The sequence below is a fragment of the Neopelma chrysocephalum genome, unplaced genomic scaffold, assembly GCF_003984885.1.
Source record: "Neopelma chrysocephalum unplaced genomic scaffold, ASM398488v2 Primary Assembly neopelma1_142, whole genome shotgun sequence".
Classification (NCBI taxonomy): domain Eukaryota; kingdom Metazoa; phylum Chordata; class Aves; order Passeriformes; family Pipridae; genus Neopelma; species Neopelma chrysocephalum.
In genome coordinates, this window is record NW_020897804.1 from 2,098,925 (window position 1) to 2,116,470 (window position 17,546).

The 17,546-nt window shown below is 40.1% G+C and overlaps 1 protein-coding gene across 6 annotated transcripts in view; it reads right to left on the bottom strand.

Moving 5' to 3' along the window:
* The window catches only part of MAEA (macrophage erythroblast attacher), a 50,890-nt gene that overhangs the window by 28,118 nt on the left and 5,226 nt on the right, over positions 1–17,546 (bottom strand). For 4 of the 6 annotated variants that reach the window (XM_027699869.1, XM_027699870.1, XM_027699867.1 and 1 more), the window contains exons 2-3: positions 4,384–4,566; positions 594–797 (exon numbers count right to left, since the gene is read on the bottom strand). In XM_027699869.1, the coding sequence (XP_027555670.1) occupies positions 594–797; positions 4,384–4,491 (312 nt within the window). In that variant the 5' untranslated portion in view covers positions 4,492–4,566. Of the gene's footprint in view, positions 1–593; positions 798–4,383; positions 4,567–13,027; positions 13,106–14,666; positions 14,765–17,546 lie in introns of those variants that run through there. The other 2 variants (XM_027699868.1, XM_027699871.1) reach the window with 2 other exon arrangements.

Below are 17,546 nucleotides of genomic sequence, written 5' to 3' on the forward strand. Positions count from 1 at the left end.
GGGGAAAGGAAAGCAAATATCATGGAATGGTGAAATAAGCAAAGCAGCAAAACCTTTCTACGGACCATACAAGATAAACTGGCTACTAGAAAACCCGAATTGTATCAAAATTTATTTTCCCAAGTAAAAGTCAGCTTTCCTCTCAATGCATTAAATAGTAGAACAGTAGAACAATAGAACAGTTGCTCCTGCAATCAGCATATGCTGTTCTGTTCAGTCTGGTCACCTACACATATCATCTGAGTGTGGCTAGACAGATGGGAAGCTCCACCAACTTCTTAATCAGCAGCCTAGAGGCCTCTAACAAGAAATTCTGTATGACATTTGAGAATTAATCTGAGTTTTAAGAGGGCAGGTGTTCGTCTAAGAGCATTTAATTTGTGACTAAAAACTATGCCTTTAATTTTTACTTATTTAATACATTAAAATACAATTTATGTCGAGTAAGGCGAACAAACTCAAGCCTAAAAAGATTAACAGATAAACATACTAATACATAAAAATAACTGCTACAAGGCTAAAAGCAGCTTTTTTTCTATTTGCCAAGTTGCTCTTTACCACCATTTTGTTAGTTAGTTCACACTGCTGCCCACCTCGATGCCGCTTTGCCTCGCTAGTTTTACAGCTGTGTTGTAGTAGCCACAGCGTAGGAGGTGCTCCACCATCATCCGATCCATGCGCTTCTTCTTCCACATGTTTGCAGCAGCTGGCTGGTCACTACTGTGTTCCTTCAGGTGCTCAATCCTGCGTTTGCAGAGCTTTGCACTTTCATCTTCAGCCTGGATTGATTCAACGGCCTGAAAAGTAAAAATTAACAGTGAAGAGGGACGCATTTTCAATCTCCTGGGTAATTGTTTGTAAGCACCCTTTACATAGCACTCTATACAGTTACTGCCAGCAGTGTTCTTTCATTTAGAAATACATTTCCTATGGCATTGCATAAGTTTGAGCATGGCTGGTCCAGTTCTGAGACATTCTTGCACAGAAATAGGTTTTGACTTATTTGACATTATGAATATATACATTTTTCTGCTTAATTTGCAATTTGTCCAAAACCAGCGAAGTATCACCTGCAGCAGCAATTGCTGTAATAGCCTGCAAAGTGCTTTGTGGGGGTTTGCAGTCACCTAGTTCAAGCATTTGAAAGCAAAATTTCCACCTTTAACCTATGTATGGCTCCTTCCTCCAGCAGCTGTCCTGCTGAATTAGTTCTACTGAGGAGTGATGCAGAGTAAACCCACATTACTTCTGATACACTGGAGCCATTTTAATCAGTCATGCAATAATGAAAATTATACAAACAGTTGGCCTCCTGGCACCTGTAATTCAAGGACCTAAGAGCAGTTTTCCAAAAATCATCAGTTTTGTTAAAGTTGGCACTATTTTATTTAACTCTGCTGCTGTGGAAGCATGAATCCACTGTTAGGGAGCCTTACTTAGGAAAACACATTTGCCCAGAGGAATGACTTTTTTAAACCAACATATTGGAATATCCAGCATGAAACACACACCCCAATACATCTCCACAATTATTTTTTCTTATTAAAAAACAAGCACTCAGCTCATACTTGCTTCCCTTCAGCCTTAAAGTTACATGGCTGAATGGTTATGCTGCCTACTTTTCCAGGCAATTTTACGACAGACACCTCGTCACTCCAAGCTTGCTGACTCAGTACACAGCACGTGACAACTCGGGGTCATGCCAGGCTACAAGAACTCCAGAAAGCTGGCAGTACCTTTATATGCTTGCTAAGGTAAAGGCAAACCAGCAGAGGATGGTTAGTACCTTTCCCACCTGGAATCTATCACCAGTGATGCAGTTTCAGGTTGGGTTGCCTTGTGGTGGTGACTTTAAACTCGCTGGCTTGGGTTTGAAGAACTGCCCAGGAAGGTCCAGGCAGGTTTGCCAGCCCAGCACAGCCCAAATCACCTGGCAGGCTTTTGGCAGCCCCCCTGCACTCTGTGCTGACACAGCTGCCTTCCCAGCACTCAAGTTATTCAGGCTATAGTGTCATCCTTGGATAACAGCTCCAGCCCTGGCAGCACAGGTTGGTTCTAGTTGTGTTTACCATGCCTGCCTATATAGACACTTTTTCTGGAAGGATCAGTGTTTGAAAAGCAAAGTGAAATAAGAGAAAACTTGTGCAAGAAACTCCCACCAAAAATTTGGCCCAATTAAGCCTAACTCTGATCTGGCCCTTGATACCCAACTCAAGTATCTAAAACCTTAGTCACTATACATAAGTCTTTTACTAAAATCCATGTAAACATTTGTACCTTGAGTTATTTTTATTACTGAAGTCTGAGTTCTATTACTGAATTTAGCTTTATTTTGTAACATACAGTTTGGAGATAAGTACTTAAGTTATAAACTGAGTCTTTTCCCATTCAGCAAGCAAAGAGTAACTCAAGCCAAAGCTCACTTTCACTTTTTAGATGTCTGAAGTGTTACCAGATGTGAAGGTAACCTTGAGAAATATTCTGAATACAACTAAGAGAATTCAAGCCAGCCAGGCACAAAGGTTAGACCCTTTCTCATTCCAAAGGGCTCTGCTTATATAGGTTTGTATCTGGACTTATACAGCTCTTGCTGGGTTTTTGATCCTTCTAGCACATTCAGAAAGGCTACAGATCCTTTTCAAAACTCTCTGAACCAAGTCTATCTGGACCTACCCTGCTGGACATTAATAGAACTTGAGGGAACAAGCATACTAACAGGATACAAAGGGAAAAACACAAAGGCCTAGGTTTCCCCAGGATCGTTTTCAGAACCCAAGAAACCTGCTGTGTTGAAAACTTCTCTTTTAAGAGTCAGTAAGGTGTTAAATAAAGGAACCATCTAATTCTATTATGGCCATCTCAGCAGTTCATCAGATCCTTGTCTAAGCACAGGAGGAAACAGAGATCCCACAGGGTCCAAAGGCCCTAAAGAAAACAATCATTTTGCTTGGGGCAGAGATTACAGAGAAGACAGTTGAGAGTGAAGGGTTTGGAACAGAAACAAGACCTCTGTATTTCAGAAGACTTTTACTGTTAAACAAATTTTTTTTTTGGCCTTTTGTTATTTCTGAGCAGCTACAAGATTCTCCACAGTCTTTCAGGCAATCAAAAACAAATGAGCAATTACATAAAAATGGAGCTTTGCACCCAAAACATTAAGCAATGCCTTCAGACACACCCCCACAGTCAGCAAAGATTTAACAAGTAAATAACTTTTACTCCTCCACATCATGACTACACACCTACAAGCAAAACCCAACACTTCTCTCAGAAATAGCACTTATTTCTTTCTGTAAGTAATGGAGAAGTGAAAAAAACCCCATATCCTTCAAGACCTCTTTAAGCCTCACAATCCAAAGACGAAAAGAGCAATTAATTTATGAAGTCTTTTGCAGAAGAGCTTTTCAACCCAGCTGACTTATTCAAGCAGAAAACCCCAAATCAACATACACGACAGTGTTATTTTCATGTTACAAAGCTCCAAGGTATTTTGATGCTTCACTTAATACTGTCTCAAGATTTATATCTGTTGGTTATTTCATTTAAGTTTTAATGAAATGACTCTGCTACTGTGTTTCATCTGTTTATTTTTGGAGAAGCACTGCTTTAAAGTCAGGCGACAGAGCTATTTTCATTTTTCTGCAAGACTTGTTTCAAGTAAGTGTTCTGATGACTCTCAGGATGAATAATATTCCCATCCAAAATAAGGATGGCTTATACTTCTTCTTCTAAGAACATATACATCTTTTTCTAAGAAAGATGTGGTAAAGGCATGAAATAAAGGCTGGCTGTATTTTGTTCAAGCTCAACAGCTAGAAGCACGTTATCTTGCCAAATTTTGTTTAAAATGCTCTTAATATTCCCTAGGAATCTTTCAGCTTACAAGTTTAGTGCTTATAAAAAAAAATTTCAAGTAACAATCCAGGACAACTTGCACTTTCTTCTGCAAAGAAGCCTCAACACTGCACACATCTATTCCTGCACTGGAGGTCAAACATTTTTCAACTTCATCTTCTACCTGTTTTGCTCTTTGAGTGATCAATTAATGCTACTGGCACAAAGCCTTCCATTAGACAAGCAGGAACTCATGCAAATCAATTAATTATGGTACTATTTCTTTTTGTGGGTAGTAAAATTCCTTTTCAGGACTAAAAATACATATTAATTTTACCTCTCAGAGGTTTGTTATGCTTAGTTGTGGAACACCGAGTCACGTTTCACAAGCACAGCAAAGCAAGATTTCACTGTGCATTCCAAGGCCTCCATTTGAAGTGCCAGTTACACCTGTTATCTGGAGAAGAGAACCCGAGCAGACAGCACTGCAGAAAACTGGTTTCTGTTCACTCTGCAAAGACCAAGCAGTGAAGGTAGAACAGCACTTACCTTGCGTTTCAGAACGCTGAGCTTTTCAACCACTCCATCCAGGAGACTGACGACTGAGTCCACAGCAGGACAACTGCTCAGTGTCTTCTCCAGCTCTGCCACCACCATGGTGACGTGGCTGGTCTCCCGGTCAATGTTCTTCTGTGCAGCCCGGAATCGTTTGTTCAGTGTTTCGTACGGCACCTGGATGGCAAATATCAAGTCATCAGAATTTCTGTGTTTAAAACAGTCAGGTCCTCTAGAGTTTAGAGAGACTGATGATTTCATCTGATGCGCCCCCAAAGCACACCTCAGTTCCAGGAGAATAGAGGTCATTAACTGAACTTGAGTTCTTGTATCAAAGCCCTTATTTAAGGCCTCTCAGCAAGGACCTAACACTTCAAAGATTATGAAAAAATGACAGGACATAAATACTGTAGTTTCTTTTCTGTTACCAGTTTTACCTATCCTGCTTTGGCTGTGGCAAGCACTGATGGAAACAGTCCAGGGAGAACAGAAAGCAAAGACAAATGCGTCCCTACAAAAGGAAAGCTACAAGTTAAACTTGTATTGTATGGCCAGTCTTCGTGAACGAAGATTTGGGGAAAGGTCTTTTACCTTTCCAGCCTGCGCAATGGATTTTTTAGGTGAGACACATCTTGCGCTGAACTGAGGCCACCCTTTAATCCTAAGGTTCATCTGCCGGGGCCAAGCAAGCTTGGACAATGGCAGTGAGGTCCTCAGGACATAGGTTTGTTTAGAGTGACCTTCTCATAGATGGATGGCCTTACGGGGCTGACGAGCTCCATCTGCCCGGGGGAGTATCCCTGACCGGGAATCGAACTCGGGCCGCGGCGGTGAGAGCGCTGCATCCTAACCACTAGACCACCAGGGGTCTACAAGTTAAACTACAACCAAGAGATCACCCTTCAGCACTTGATTTTTTAAGTTTACATTTTTTTCCTTCAGGAATTCATTAAAGAAAAAGTTACCTTTGAGAAAGCATGCATATTGGCTACTAAAATATGTATATATAGTACACCAACAGTTTAGGAAACCTAATAGGACTCCTACATACTTCTGCCCACAAAAGACTACTTTTGAACATTACTTCCACTGGGACTACAAGGAACGCCAAGAGAAATTCCGTGTAAATTTTCATTTAGTGATAAAGCCCTGTCTGACTAAGTTGGTTAAATTCCTCTCACCCAGGCTTCATTCCTGGGTGAGATCAACCAGCCTTGGAGGTCTCCTGTCCTACTTGTTCCACACCTTTATGGGACAGTCCTATCAAAACTGCTACTGATGGCCATTAAGGACACATATATGGGAGTAGTCTGCAGCCTGCTGAATGATTTGGGAAAAGCTTCCAGTAAATGCTAAGCTGCTCCCATCATGTTGCTTCCACTACAGTGACAGCACAAGCAATTTGGACAGGAAGGTCTATTACTTCACAGAAATGGGAATTTTAAAAAACATTCCAGTGTTGTACACTTAATTAATCTGAATCTTTTATCTTGAAAAACTCCATGAGAAGTTCTTTCAGGTAGTTATGATAACCCTGATTGCTTTTCCATTAATCAAAGGCATAATTTCACCAGCAATCAGATTATACAAGTTGAAGGTAAAACAGGAAACGCGAATCAGTGCTCTGTTTGGTACGTATCACATTTGTGTTTGATTACAAATCTTTCAAGCATATAACTTCTAATCAATTATATCAAGGTCTCCATTTTCCTCACTCTAATCTTTTGCATGCAAGAAAGTGTCCCCAGGGGACACACTCCTTTTGGGCTCCATTAGGAAAGAGGTTACTACATTAATCACTGCAGTTCCCTATTAGAGAACAGTTTGGTTCAGAGTAAGCATTCGCTTTCCAAGACTTTGCATGACCTACAGTAGGTTGTTCTTATTTGTAGTAGAAATGTAACACAAGGATACTCCCGATAAGATATGAAAGGGCTCTCTTCTTCCTCTCAGGAACACTGAAATGATCTATTTAATGGTTTTTGGCATCTCAAACTAACAACTAAACAAATGTCAGAACAAGCCTTTAGCACAGGAAGCATCAAGCTAAAACAATTATTTTCCTTATACATCTCGCCCTAAAATCCCAGCATTACACCCACCCAAAACTCAAACCACATAAACCATCACAATTAACAGGCTTCAACGCCTACTTAGTTGCCTATATAACCATCTTTTATTCCATCTACAACTCTCATTCCTCCATTTCATAAAAAGTATGAAACATTTTAGAGCCTCATAGACAGAAGGGATGTTTTGGGGGGGCCATTATTTTGACATCTCAAGCTTTTGAACATGGAAACTTATTTCCAAGACTTGATGCCAGACAGCATTAAGACAACTTTTTCGCTTTCCTCCCCCTGCATTTTTCTTACTGTTCACTGAAGAACATTTCTGCAAGTATTTTGTTAATCAGCTTTCCATGCCACACTGCAAAGCTACATCGATCAAAACCTGCAAAAGCTACTACTTTTTGAGTACAGAAAGTGCTTTTGTTAATTTTTGAGCAGGACACAGATCTAGTCAGTTTGAAAAAATGTCCATGTTTAATCTCCCTTTTCCCTAGTTCCTTATCTGCAGTTCCTATTGCAAGAGCAATAACAGCTCCAGTTTCCTGTGCTCCGTCTCTTTAGCGTGCAGATTTCTGGCACAGTTTGTGTTCATATGACATTTAGAACAATTGAACTTTCATTTTCAGCTGGCATCATTATATATCATTTAGAATGCATCTAGGTGCAATAGGTTTTTGAATATTGTTTTCTTTTTTTCCTCTCTACCCTAAAAATAATCTGACTATCCTGTGTGGAAGAGGCTGTGAGTTGAACTGCTCCACCATATACTCTGAGAAGTAAATAAAAAACATATTGCAAAACATAAACTTAGTGTACCAATAACAAGGGAAACGAAAGGTACAATGAAATTATTTGCATAACTGAAGCTGGCAGTAAATACTCTTTACCACAGCTTTTCATAATTTGCACAAGCACTTGTTTCTTTCTACAGAGTCATCAGTTTTTAAGAGAATATTTGTAAATCGTCCCCAGGTACAGCTTTCACACTCACTTTACAGGACTAGATTCTATGAATGCCAAAATTTAGAAATTGCAACTGCTACATTCCTTTCAGAGAAAGCATTTTATCTCTACTTTGCATCTTGATCCACTGGTTCTTTTGTTACTCCTACAGTTCCAAGGCTCCAAAAGATTCTGCTGCCCAGTACTGGTTTGCTTTACTGTAGAACTCTTCAAAAGTTACAGGCTATGTACCAATAAGTTCATTTTTTCCCTCCAATAATGAAAGTAAATGGAAGGAGAACATAAAGTTTTCTGGACAATGCAATTCTAAAAATTCTTAATTTTGGTTCACTTTAATTTTCAGTTCCTGTTTAGAAAACAGCGAACACCAAACTTTTTGGATCAAGAGACAGGTGCAAAATTTAAATATCACTAGTTACCATAAGCCTGTTAGAGACCTTCAATCTTTCCTGCCAGTACCATTCTGTGACTGAATCTGAATTACAGTCTTTAGGGGGAAAAGTGACCTACAGAACTCTACTTAGGGAAGCATTACCTTAAGGAAAAAAGAATGAGTTACTAAACATCAAAAAAATTTGAAATAAAGCAGCAAGTACTGACCAGAACGTGTTCTGTATAAGCACAATACCAACTTGTCTGACTCGTTAGAGCTTGAAAAACCACACCCAGCTGGCTCATACCATGAACACACAAGAGGATACAAAGGAGAGTTGTAAAATACTAGTGGGCAGCACATTTAAATCCAGTGTCACTAAACAGATTCTGCTCCTTTTGTTCATCAGCTTCCACAGCTGCAGACACATTATTCAACTTCAGCATGTACTAAACCAGGTCAAACTTAAATCTAGCGAAAAGGAATTTGACTGAAGTTAGAATAGCCTACACAAGGGGTAAAATTACAGTAACATAAGTTTTTCCAAGATCAGAATTTTGCTGTGATATGAAGGAAAGTCTACTTGGCTGGAGGCTTCTGCAAATGTACTGTGTCTGCTTCCAGGTGCTAAATGCCAACAGAGAGGCAGAGAAAACTGATTAACCTGATATTTTCTTCTTTTCAGGAGTTACTTCACTGTGGTTTTAGAAAGCCAGAAAACTGGTGTGCTCTCCCAGAACATGCTCCAGCAACCTCTAGCTGTGGAGACAAGATTTAGGAGAGGATCCTTCTGGATCTACAAGCTTGAACTGGTGCAAGAGGAGGAAAGACTGCCCTGAGAACCACACGTTGGTTGTGGAGTGCAGGGAGTAGAAAGCTGCAGAGCTCAGGATGTCTGAGGCAGTTTTTTAGCACACACTCAACTGTGATGTTTACTGCCTGGCCTTCAGCCTCAAAAGCCCATGAATGCTAATAAGGTACCAAACCAAGATTGAAAGTTCTAAAATAATGGAGTGGCTAAAATTGTTCAAATTGGGCAACTGTAGGCAAACTTTTCATAAGCTACATCAAATGTAACTTGAAATACCCTTAAATATAGTGAATTTAATACTAAATATGTTTTCATTAAAATACAGTTTTCAATAATCACTAAGTGATTCCATTTTCTTGAGTTTTTTGAATACATATTAAAACTAGGGGGGAAAAAGCCAGCATTAAGTGCTCACATATATTGTAACCTGATGGTTAGCAAACTGTGTACACTTCTCAAGTGTTAATTATCAGTCTGAAAATAAATATTTAACAAAATAAAAACAATATGAAGCCAACTGCATCCTGAGCTGCATCAAGACAAGCATGACCAGCAGGTCAAGGGAGGCAACTTCCCCCCCCTTTTCTGCCCTCATGAAGCCCCACCAGCATCCAGCTGCATCCAGCTCTGGAGCCCCAAACGTGCGAAAGACATGGACATTTTGGAGCAAGTCCAGAGGAGGCCACAAAGTGATCAGAGGGCTGGAGCACCTCTCCAATAAAAACAGGCTGAGAGAGCTGGGGCTACTCAGCCTGGAGCAGAGAAAGCTCCATGGAGACCTTCTAGCACCTTCCAGTGTCTAAAGGGGCTACAGGAGAGCTGGAGTGGGGCTTTTGACAAGGGCATGGAGTGACAGGACAAGGGAGAGTGGCTTTAAACTGACAGAGGGCAGGTTTAGATTAAATACTAGGAAGAAATTCTTTACTGTGAGGGTGGTGAAGCACTGGAACAGGTTGCCCAGCGAAGTTGTGGATGCCACATCCCTGGAAGTGTTCAAGACCAGGCTGGATGGCGCTTTGAGCAATCTGGTCTAATAGACATGGCAGGGAGGTTGGAACTATATTATCTATAAGGTCCCTCCAAACCAAACCATTCTGTGATTCTAAACCAGCCAATCTGTTACACAGCATCCTACAATGCATATTATTTTCACATTCATTATCAAAATTTTAATGAGATTCTTCATTTTTCTTTTCAAGGTTTTCTAAATGTATCTATGTGCACATACTTAGTACTCCATCCATAAATCAAATATATAGAAACAGCAGCTGATCACACTCTCACCCCAGCTCTTGCTTATCTCTACAGGCTCACAGAACACTGGCTTTACAAAACTTGCAAAGAGAACATACCATCTATAGTTTTTAAAAATACCGAAAGGGAGAGGAGAATGCAAATCCTTTTCCCCTCATAGAAGTTCATTAATTATAGTGATCAAAGCTTAAAAGGCTTTGCTCCTCATTGGCATTTATGTTGGTGGAAGTCAGACATTCAGACTGGACTCAGGCTCCTTTTAGCACCTTGAATTCCATTATGCAGCTAATGGCATTTCGAGAATGTAGCGAAGTTTTTGCTTTGTTGCACATTCACAGCTTCTCCAACTGACACAGTCACTCACTCATTAAGCACCTGTGGTTTCCAAACAAATTGGATACATACACTGCCCAAGGGCTCTGCTTGGGGGAGAGTACAACGTAACAGAACAAACACGAACTGTGGCAAGGTCTTCTTTGCAGAGGTGTTGTGGTCCTCCAACCACAACGGAGGAAAAAGAGTCACAGCTAGAAATCCAGCACTCATTACCATCAGAGCCAACCTACACGTCCACTTTATTCATCTAGAGTTCAAATAAGTAACTGTAACTACAAGGGCTCTATAGAAACAGGAGTAGCATAAGAAAGATGAAGAAAAGCATCTACAGAATTGAGTTTGTGACTCAGCAACAAAGGAGAACAGAAAGTCTTAGTTCTAAATGCCCTGTCTTTACTGGTAAGGTCTTCTCCTGAGCCTTCCTGATCATCTATGAGCAACTGAGTCTGGGGAGAGAGGTACTATTCACACAGGAGGTCCAAAGCAAGCTGAAGACACACAGGCAGATGGGAGCAGAAGGGAGGGAGCTCACAGATGACACTGTGAAGCTGCTACCATTGCTGGAATGTCATGGTGCACAAGGGAGGTTGTCAGGGACTGAAAAGGGCAAGCTTCCTACCTCTACTCCAAAAAGAGAACCCAGAAGATCATGGAAACTACAGGCTGGTCTGCCTCATCTCAGTTCTTGGGGAAGTTAGATTAAAACAAAAAAATCATATGGAAACCATTTCCAAGCTTATAAAGGTGACTAGGAATAACCAGCCCAGATTTGCCATAACCAAATCAAGCTGGACAACACTGCTTTCAGTGATGGACTATCTCTGAATGGCAGGAGTGCACTGGCAGCCCTTAATAACAATATTAGTGAGGTTTTTCACACCCTTGTAGCCAAACTGGGGAAATGTGGACTGAATGGCTGGAATACAAGACAGGTTAGGGACTGACTGGAGAGCCAAGCTCAAAGAATAATGGTCAGCGGTTCAAAAGCTTCCTGGTGGCCAATTATAATTGCTGCTTGATTCCCAAGGAATGTTATCAGCTCCAACATACACGTGTCATCTTCACCCATCGGCACTATGGAACACACAATCAGAAAGCTCACAGAGTGAGCGGAGAGCTTGGCAACACTGGGTGGCAGAGCTGCCATTCAGAAGGAACAACGAGCTGGAGAAACACACCAAGAATTCTATGAAATGCAACCAAAGGAAAAACCAGGGCCCTGCACCTGGCACAAAACCACCCCAGCCTTTAGCACACACTGTGGAGTAACCGGTGAGGATCACCTCTGCAGCAAAAGGTGCAGAGGTTCTGATGGACAGCAGGTTGGACATGAACCAGCTACAGACTCTTGTGGCAATGAAAGGTCACCACATCCCAGGCTGCACTGGCAAGACTAAAGGCAGTGGGCTGAGAGGAGTGATTGTTTATGCTCAGCACTCCTGCAGACTCATCTGGAATACTGAGTCTGGTTTTCAGGTCACTTCCCCCTCCTATTAAAGAAGAGATGCTGACAAACTGGAAGGAGTCCAGAAGGCTGCCACCACAACAGCAAGCTGCTTGGAGGATACAAATCCAAGAGAAGCTGAAAGGGGCAGGCTTGTTTTACTCACAGAAGGGAAGGCTACAGGGAGTTGGGAGCTGATAGAAGCTTTCTACTACCTAAAGGTGAAGGTCATAGATAAGAGTCAGCCAGACTTCTCTGAGTTACAGAGGAAAAGGGAAGGAGGCAGTTGACAGCTGGCACTGAAGAAAATTCCAGTTGGACATAAAGAAACAAATATTTCAGCCAGGAGAATTGGTAAGCACTGGAACAGCAGATGGTAAGGATGGAATCTCCACCCTTCAAAACTTTCAGAATGAGGCAGGGCCCTGAGCAACTCAGATTAGCTTTGAGGTTAGCCCAGATTCAAGCAGAAGCCTGACTTACACTGTCTGCAGGGGTACTTTCTTACCTTAATCTTATTACTTCATCTCTAAAGGGACTGAATTATAGATCTCCACTGCTAATTTAAACCCCAAATACATTTCCATATGAAGAACTGAATGGTCATATTGGGAAAGACCAAAAGTCCTCCTCTGTCACTATCTTTTCTTGAGCCAGAGATGGGCATTTAATAGTAGAAACACCACAGAGCGTTTCTTACCCATGAACTCTGCTGGTTGCTGTTGACCCGACTTTTAGCACTGCAACATCCTGTGGTGAGATGTTTCACTGCCTCACAGTGTGTGAAGAAATACTCTTTGGTTTTGACTTGTCAACAACCAGCCTAATTTGAAACTCTTTTGTTCTTGTTTTGGAAGCAAAAAAGGGAACACACTTTCTCCCACATCTCGTGTATCTTGAGATTGAAGAGGTTCTTTCTAAACTATTCTTTGAAGACAGACATTCCATATCTCTAATCATTCTTGCCCTCCTCTAGACATTTTCCAGTTCTAATACATCCTATTTCAGGATGAGGGAAGGCAGAAAATAAGAGTAACTCATACTTCTTGAGAGAAGCAGCAGCCATGGATTTTCATTGCTATTTAATGAGGTTCTCCAGTCTTCCCTTTCCCAACACTTCTGTCCCATGTTTGTCTACATTAACCCAACCACTCACAGGAAACATTCACTACAACCTCAAGATCCCATTGAGCAATGATGATCATTTCCGACTCAGTTATTTTATATATATATATATAAAAGACTGGGATTAATTTTCTTTCCACCGCACCTAAAAACTGTATCACACCACACTTGCCTATATTGAATTTAATCTATTTTTAACACCCATTTAGTCTCTCATTCTTCTTCTCGAATGCTTCACACTTGGGCTAAATCTGTAATACCTTGATTATCTCAGTATCATCAAGGAAACTGTTCCATCTCAGCACACTCTCTCTCTCTCTTTTCCAGGCTGCTCAATCAGTTGAATACCAGCCACACTGGCAGAGATGCCAGCAGAACTCTAACACCAACCTTCCACCATTACAGAGCTTGGCTACCAAATCTTGATGTTTGTTTCTTATCTTGCCCAGTACCACGTAAGGCACTTCCCACATAAGGACTTCCGTGTTCTTTCTTGTAAGAGTTCCTGGTAAGGCTTATCTCCAAAAAACACTCAGTAATGCGAATGAACTATCAACCAAATCCACCTCACCACCTCCTTTAATATTTAAAAAATTTTTACATGGCATGCCCTTTTCAAAAGTCACATTTAACTGATGTACATTATTCTATATTTGATTAGTAAGGATAGTATTTCTGCATCAAGAAGCCACTGGCTGCAAGGGAAAAATCAATTACATATATTAAGAATCTCACTAGAATTTTACTTAAGAAAGCAGCAGCACTGAAACAGTCTTCTACCTCGTCTTTCTTTCACAGCTATCCAACAAAATCCTCAGACTACTTCAGCATTTATCAGAGGGTTTCCAGAGAATTAGGGGGAGGACTGGACACAGGCTTATTTCTCAAGCCAAATAAACTTTTTATAAAAAGTGTTACATTCTGCATTTCTACTCCTTTTAGAGGTGGAGGACGTTAGGCCAAAGTGTAATGGCCACTGTGTGAAACTTCAAATATCAGCTTGATGCTGCCCACAAGTTTTTCCAACTGGTGCAGAGCAATATTGAAAGACTGAACTACACACGTTTCTTTCATGATTAAAGTTTTGCAAAAGTGTAAGCCCTTAACCTCCCACAAGGCTGTAGCCTTACATTAGACCTTTAGGTCACATACTACAACAGTCTAATTTCCTTCTTTACTTATGCAGATTCAAACCTAAAAATCTCCAAATAAAAATGGAAACTACAACCCAGTCAATCTCTTTCAGACCACAACATTAATCAAAAGGAGTTTCTACCTCACAGTGACCACACATCGGAAACTAGTTCAGATGCAGCAGAAAAAAGTAAAAATCAGTTTTTATAGTATCACTTGATTGTTGGCAATTACAGAGTAAAAGTGAGACTTCAAAAAAGTCATCACTACTGAAGGAAGAATTATTTGGTGGTGAAAGTAAGACCATTTCCCAGAGTCCTGTTAACATGAATTTTCAAAGGTTTATTTTCTAAAAACTGATTTCACAGAAGACAGTGTAGACAACAGAAACAAGCATCTTTTACACAAGTTTGCAGTTCTGTAAAAGAACATCCACTTTCCTTCTGCATTTGAAAGAAAGAAGTTAATTGGGTCTAGCTTTACAGCACCAACTCATACGCAGGGAACTTTTAACTGTATATCCTGACTTTACAGATGTCTGTGTGAATCATCCTTCCTCAATGTCACAGTCTCCTGGCTGAAAGCAACTCTTTCCCACATAAAATGTGATTTTTACAAGACACAAATACCTACATTGTGTATATTTTCAAATTAACTCAGTCATGGGCAGGAGGAATCGGAAAAATGTTATCAAGTACATGAAGTCACATAACTAGTGGGAAGAAAAAAAAAAGTTTCAAGAAATATAAAATAAAAGAGTCCTACCAGATTAGGTGGGGGGAACCATTACAGAACTATGCTCTCCTTTCAAGGGTCAGAAAAATGATGTGCTTCCTCTCCTCAATTGTGTTAGCTTATAACACCTGAAAAGCACCAGAGATTTGTATGAATCTACAGGTCTCCAAGACAATTCAGTTGAAGACTTTCTGAGGTATAAATAAGCTTTTTCAAATGCCATGTATTGTGCCCTTACTTGAAAGCCACAGACAGGTAGGGAGCAGAAAGAGAAGTGCAGGGAGGAAGTTGCCTTTCAAAAAAACTAGAAGCAAAGACAACTAAGTTCTACTTTGGGAAAGAAAAAAGGGGAAAAATGGCAACATGGAGAAAATAAGCATCTCCAGAAGAGTTTTAATAAACAAACAGTAACAAGAGGAAAAGTAAACCCTGCAAGAAACACCTTTGAGCATTAAGCTGTTTCCTTGGGACTAGAGTAGATCACTACGTTCACCTTCAAAAACACAGAAGTAGAGGACATCTATTAGACATGATGCCATTTGAAAAATGAGGTAGTACACAATGAACTACTGAAAATTTTCCCTCAAACCAGTAACCATTAAGCATTTCCATGCAGAATTACTGAAATTCTGTATTTTTATACACTTCATTTTTTCCTCTAAAATTCTTGGATTATTTCAGAACAGAGTCAGCATCATTATTTGGCACTGAACTCATCCAAAATGTAAATGATATCACCACTTATTCACAGAGTGAATTCTTCTGATGAGTAGCTCTTATCAATTCCTTGAAATAATAATACGTTTTTCTTTGTTCTAGGCAAAATCAGAAAAGGAAAATAAAGTTACAAAAAGGAGAAGAAGTATATTTCAGTAATGAGTGGCTTATAATAATGTCTAGATTTAGGTTTAATTAGGTGAAAGCATTAATATAAACTCTTGAAGATATATAGATCAACACAAAATAATTTCATAAGCCTAAATGCAGTTGCAAGTAATTTGGATTTTTAAAAAATAATTCTTTTTAAAAACAGTTTCAGTGGTTTTGAAGTGTAAAGCTTAGCAGTTTGCCTTAGTTAAAAACAAGTCAGTTCTACAACTCAGGGAGACAGTACTGTCTATTCTAGAGCAGCTGTGTCTAGAAAGAAAGTATCATTATATTATTCAAAGCTGCTACTTCAATACAGGAGAGAATTAGCAGCAAAAAATCTTGACTATCCATCTGCTACACACATACTTAGTCAACAGAAGCAATCATAATCCTTCCAAATATTATCCTTTTACACAAACTGCAAGTAACTTATTTCTGAATACATTATGAACTTTTGAACAAGGCTTCCTACACGAAAATTAAGTCATTTTACAGTTACAGAAAACTGTCTTGCATCCTTATGTAAGCAGGTTGAAGCCATTTTAGAGCCCTGTCTAGAGCCACCCGTGGGACATCAGAGGCCAGTCCTTTCCAAGGCACTTGTTTGTAGCTGCCATCCAGGCCTCATGCCCTCAAAACAAATTTCTTCTCTTTTCTTCTTTTAGTAGAAATATTGGAGTACTAACATGAACCTAAGCATTGCTTCCTGTCCAGAGAAGCAGCTGAGCTGCTCAGCTAAGGTCACACAGCACGTTTGTGTCCTGAGAAAGTCCCTTCATCTGTTTTGATTCTCCTTTCTTCTCCAAATATTTGTTCATTTTAATCACAGTACCACCTCTTTAAATGAAAGAGGTCATCGTCCTTCTGTGTGTTTGCACAGTCCAGACACCATGGTACTGGCTGGAGCCTTTAGGTTAGAGATCCCATGTCCAATCAGATTGCTCCCAAAATAACCTGGTCCAGCTGAAGTGACAGCATTTCTCCTAAGACAAATAATTAAGGATTATTGATTCAAATTAGGAGACCTGCATCAGAATATACGAATGACCAAAGTTCTACTCAATTTATTATCCGTCTTACTTTAGTTTTCACTAGTTTACAAGTCACATTAATCCAAGAGCACTCAAAAAAAAAGCTGAGGTGAATCAAGAGTAGGTTGTGAAGCAGTTAAGTTACTGGCTATCAAAAGGAAGGTATCTTCACAAAAACTTGCCTTATTTAAAAAGGCAATAATGTATTCTAAGTAATCAAGTAATATAGCATATTTCACATTCTGGGATAGCAAACACTTCCCATACAGTGCATCTCCAGGCTGTGAGCTGTGGCAGGCCAAGTGTACAAAGAGCACAGTTTTTGACTTTACAAGGACTGATGGATCTTTGCCGTTATAGCAAATACCCATCTGCCAAAAGAGTACTTCCCTAAATCTGTGGGCCCCAAAGGCACACTCCTATGCTGATTAACATAGGAACTACTGAACTGAAGGACAATGGGAAGATGTTTAGGGAGATAAAAATTGACACTGGATAACCACAACGTCCAGCAAGAGCTCCACTTCTATCACTCCAAGCAGGGAAGCATTTTACCTCCTATTACAAACATCTGAAGTTTATCTTTACTCCTGTTTCCCAAGCCTTGAAAAACATCCACTATGCAAAGAAACAAACATTTCACCAATATTCTTGCTTTATATCAACATTTAAAGACCCCAACATGCCAGCTACTGTACAAACACATTATTCCTACACCGGAAAACACGCACAAACCACACTCACAAGATCACAGGCTACTGTCCTATGAAAACACAACTCAACTATGCTGCAACTGGGAATTGCAACATCAGCTAAGTGTTCACTTTGAAGCTACTAACAGGAGATCTTCTGTGAGGTGTTTGAGAATATCTTTGCTCAAGTATTTTCCTACAGGCACAATGGAGTACTGATAACCAAGCAACAGCTCTAGCTCACGGCCACACTGTTACTGACTGCCTTTTACTGTGTCTTCTTCTCACATTAATAATTTTAAAATATATTTTGAGTG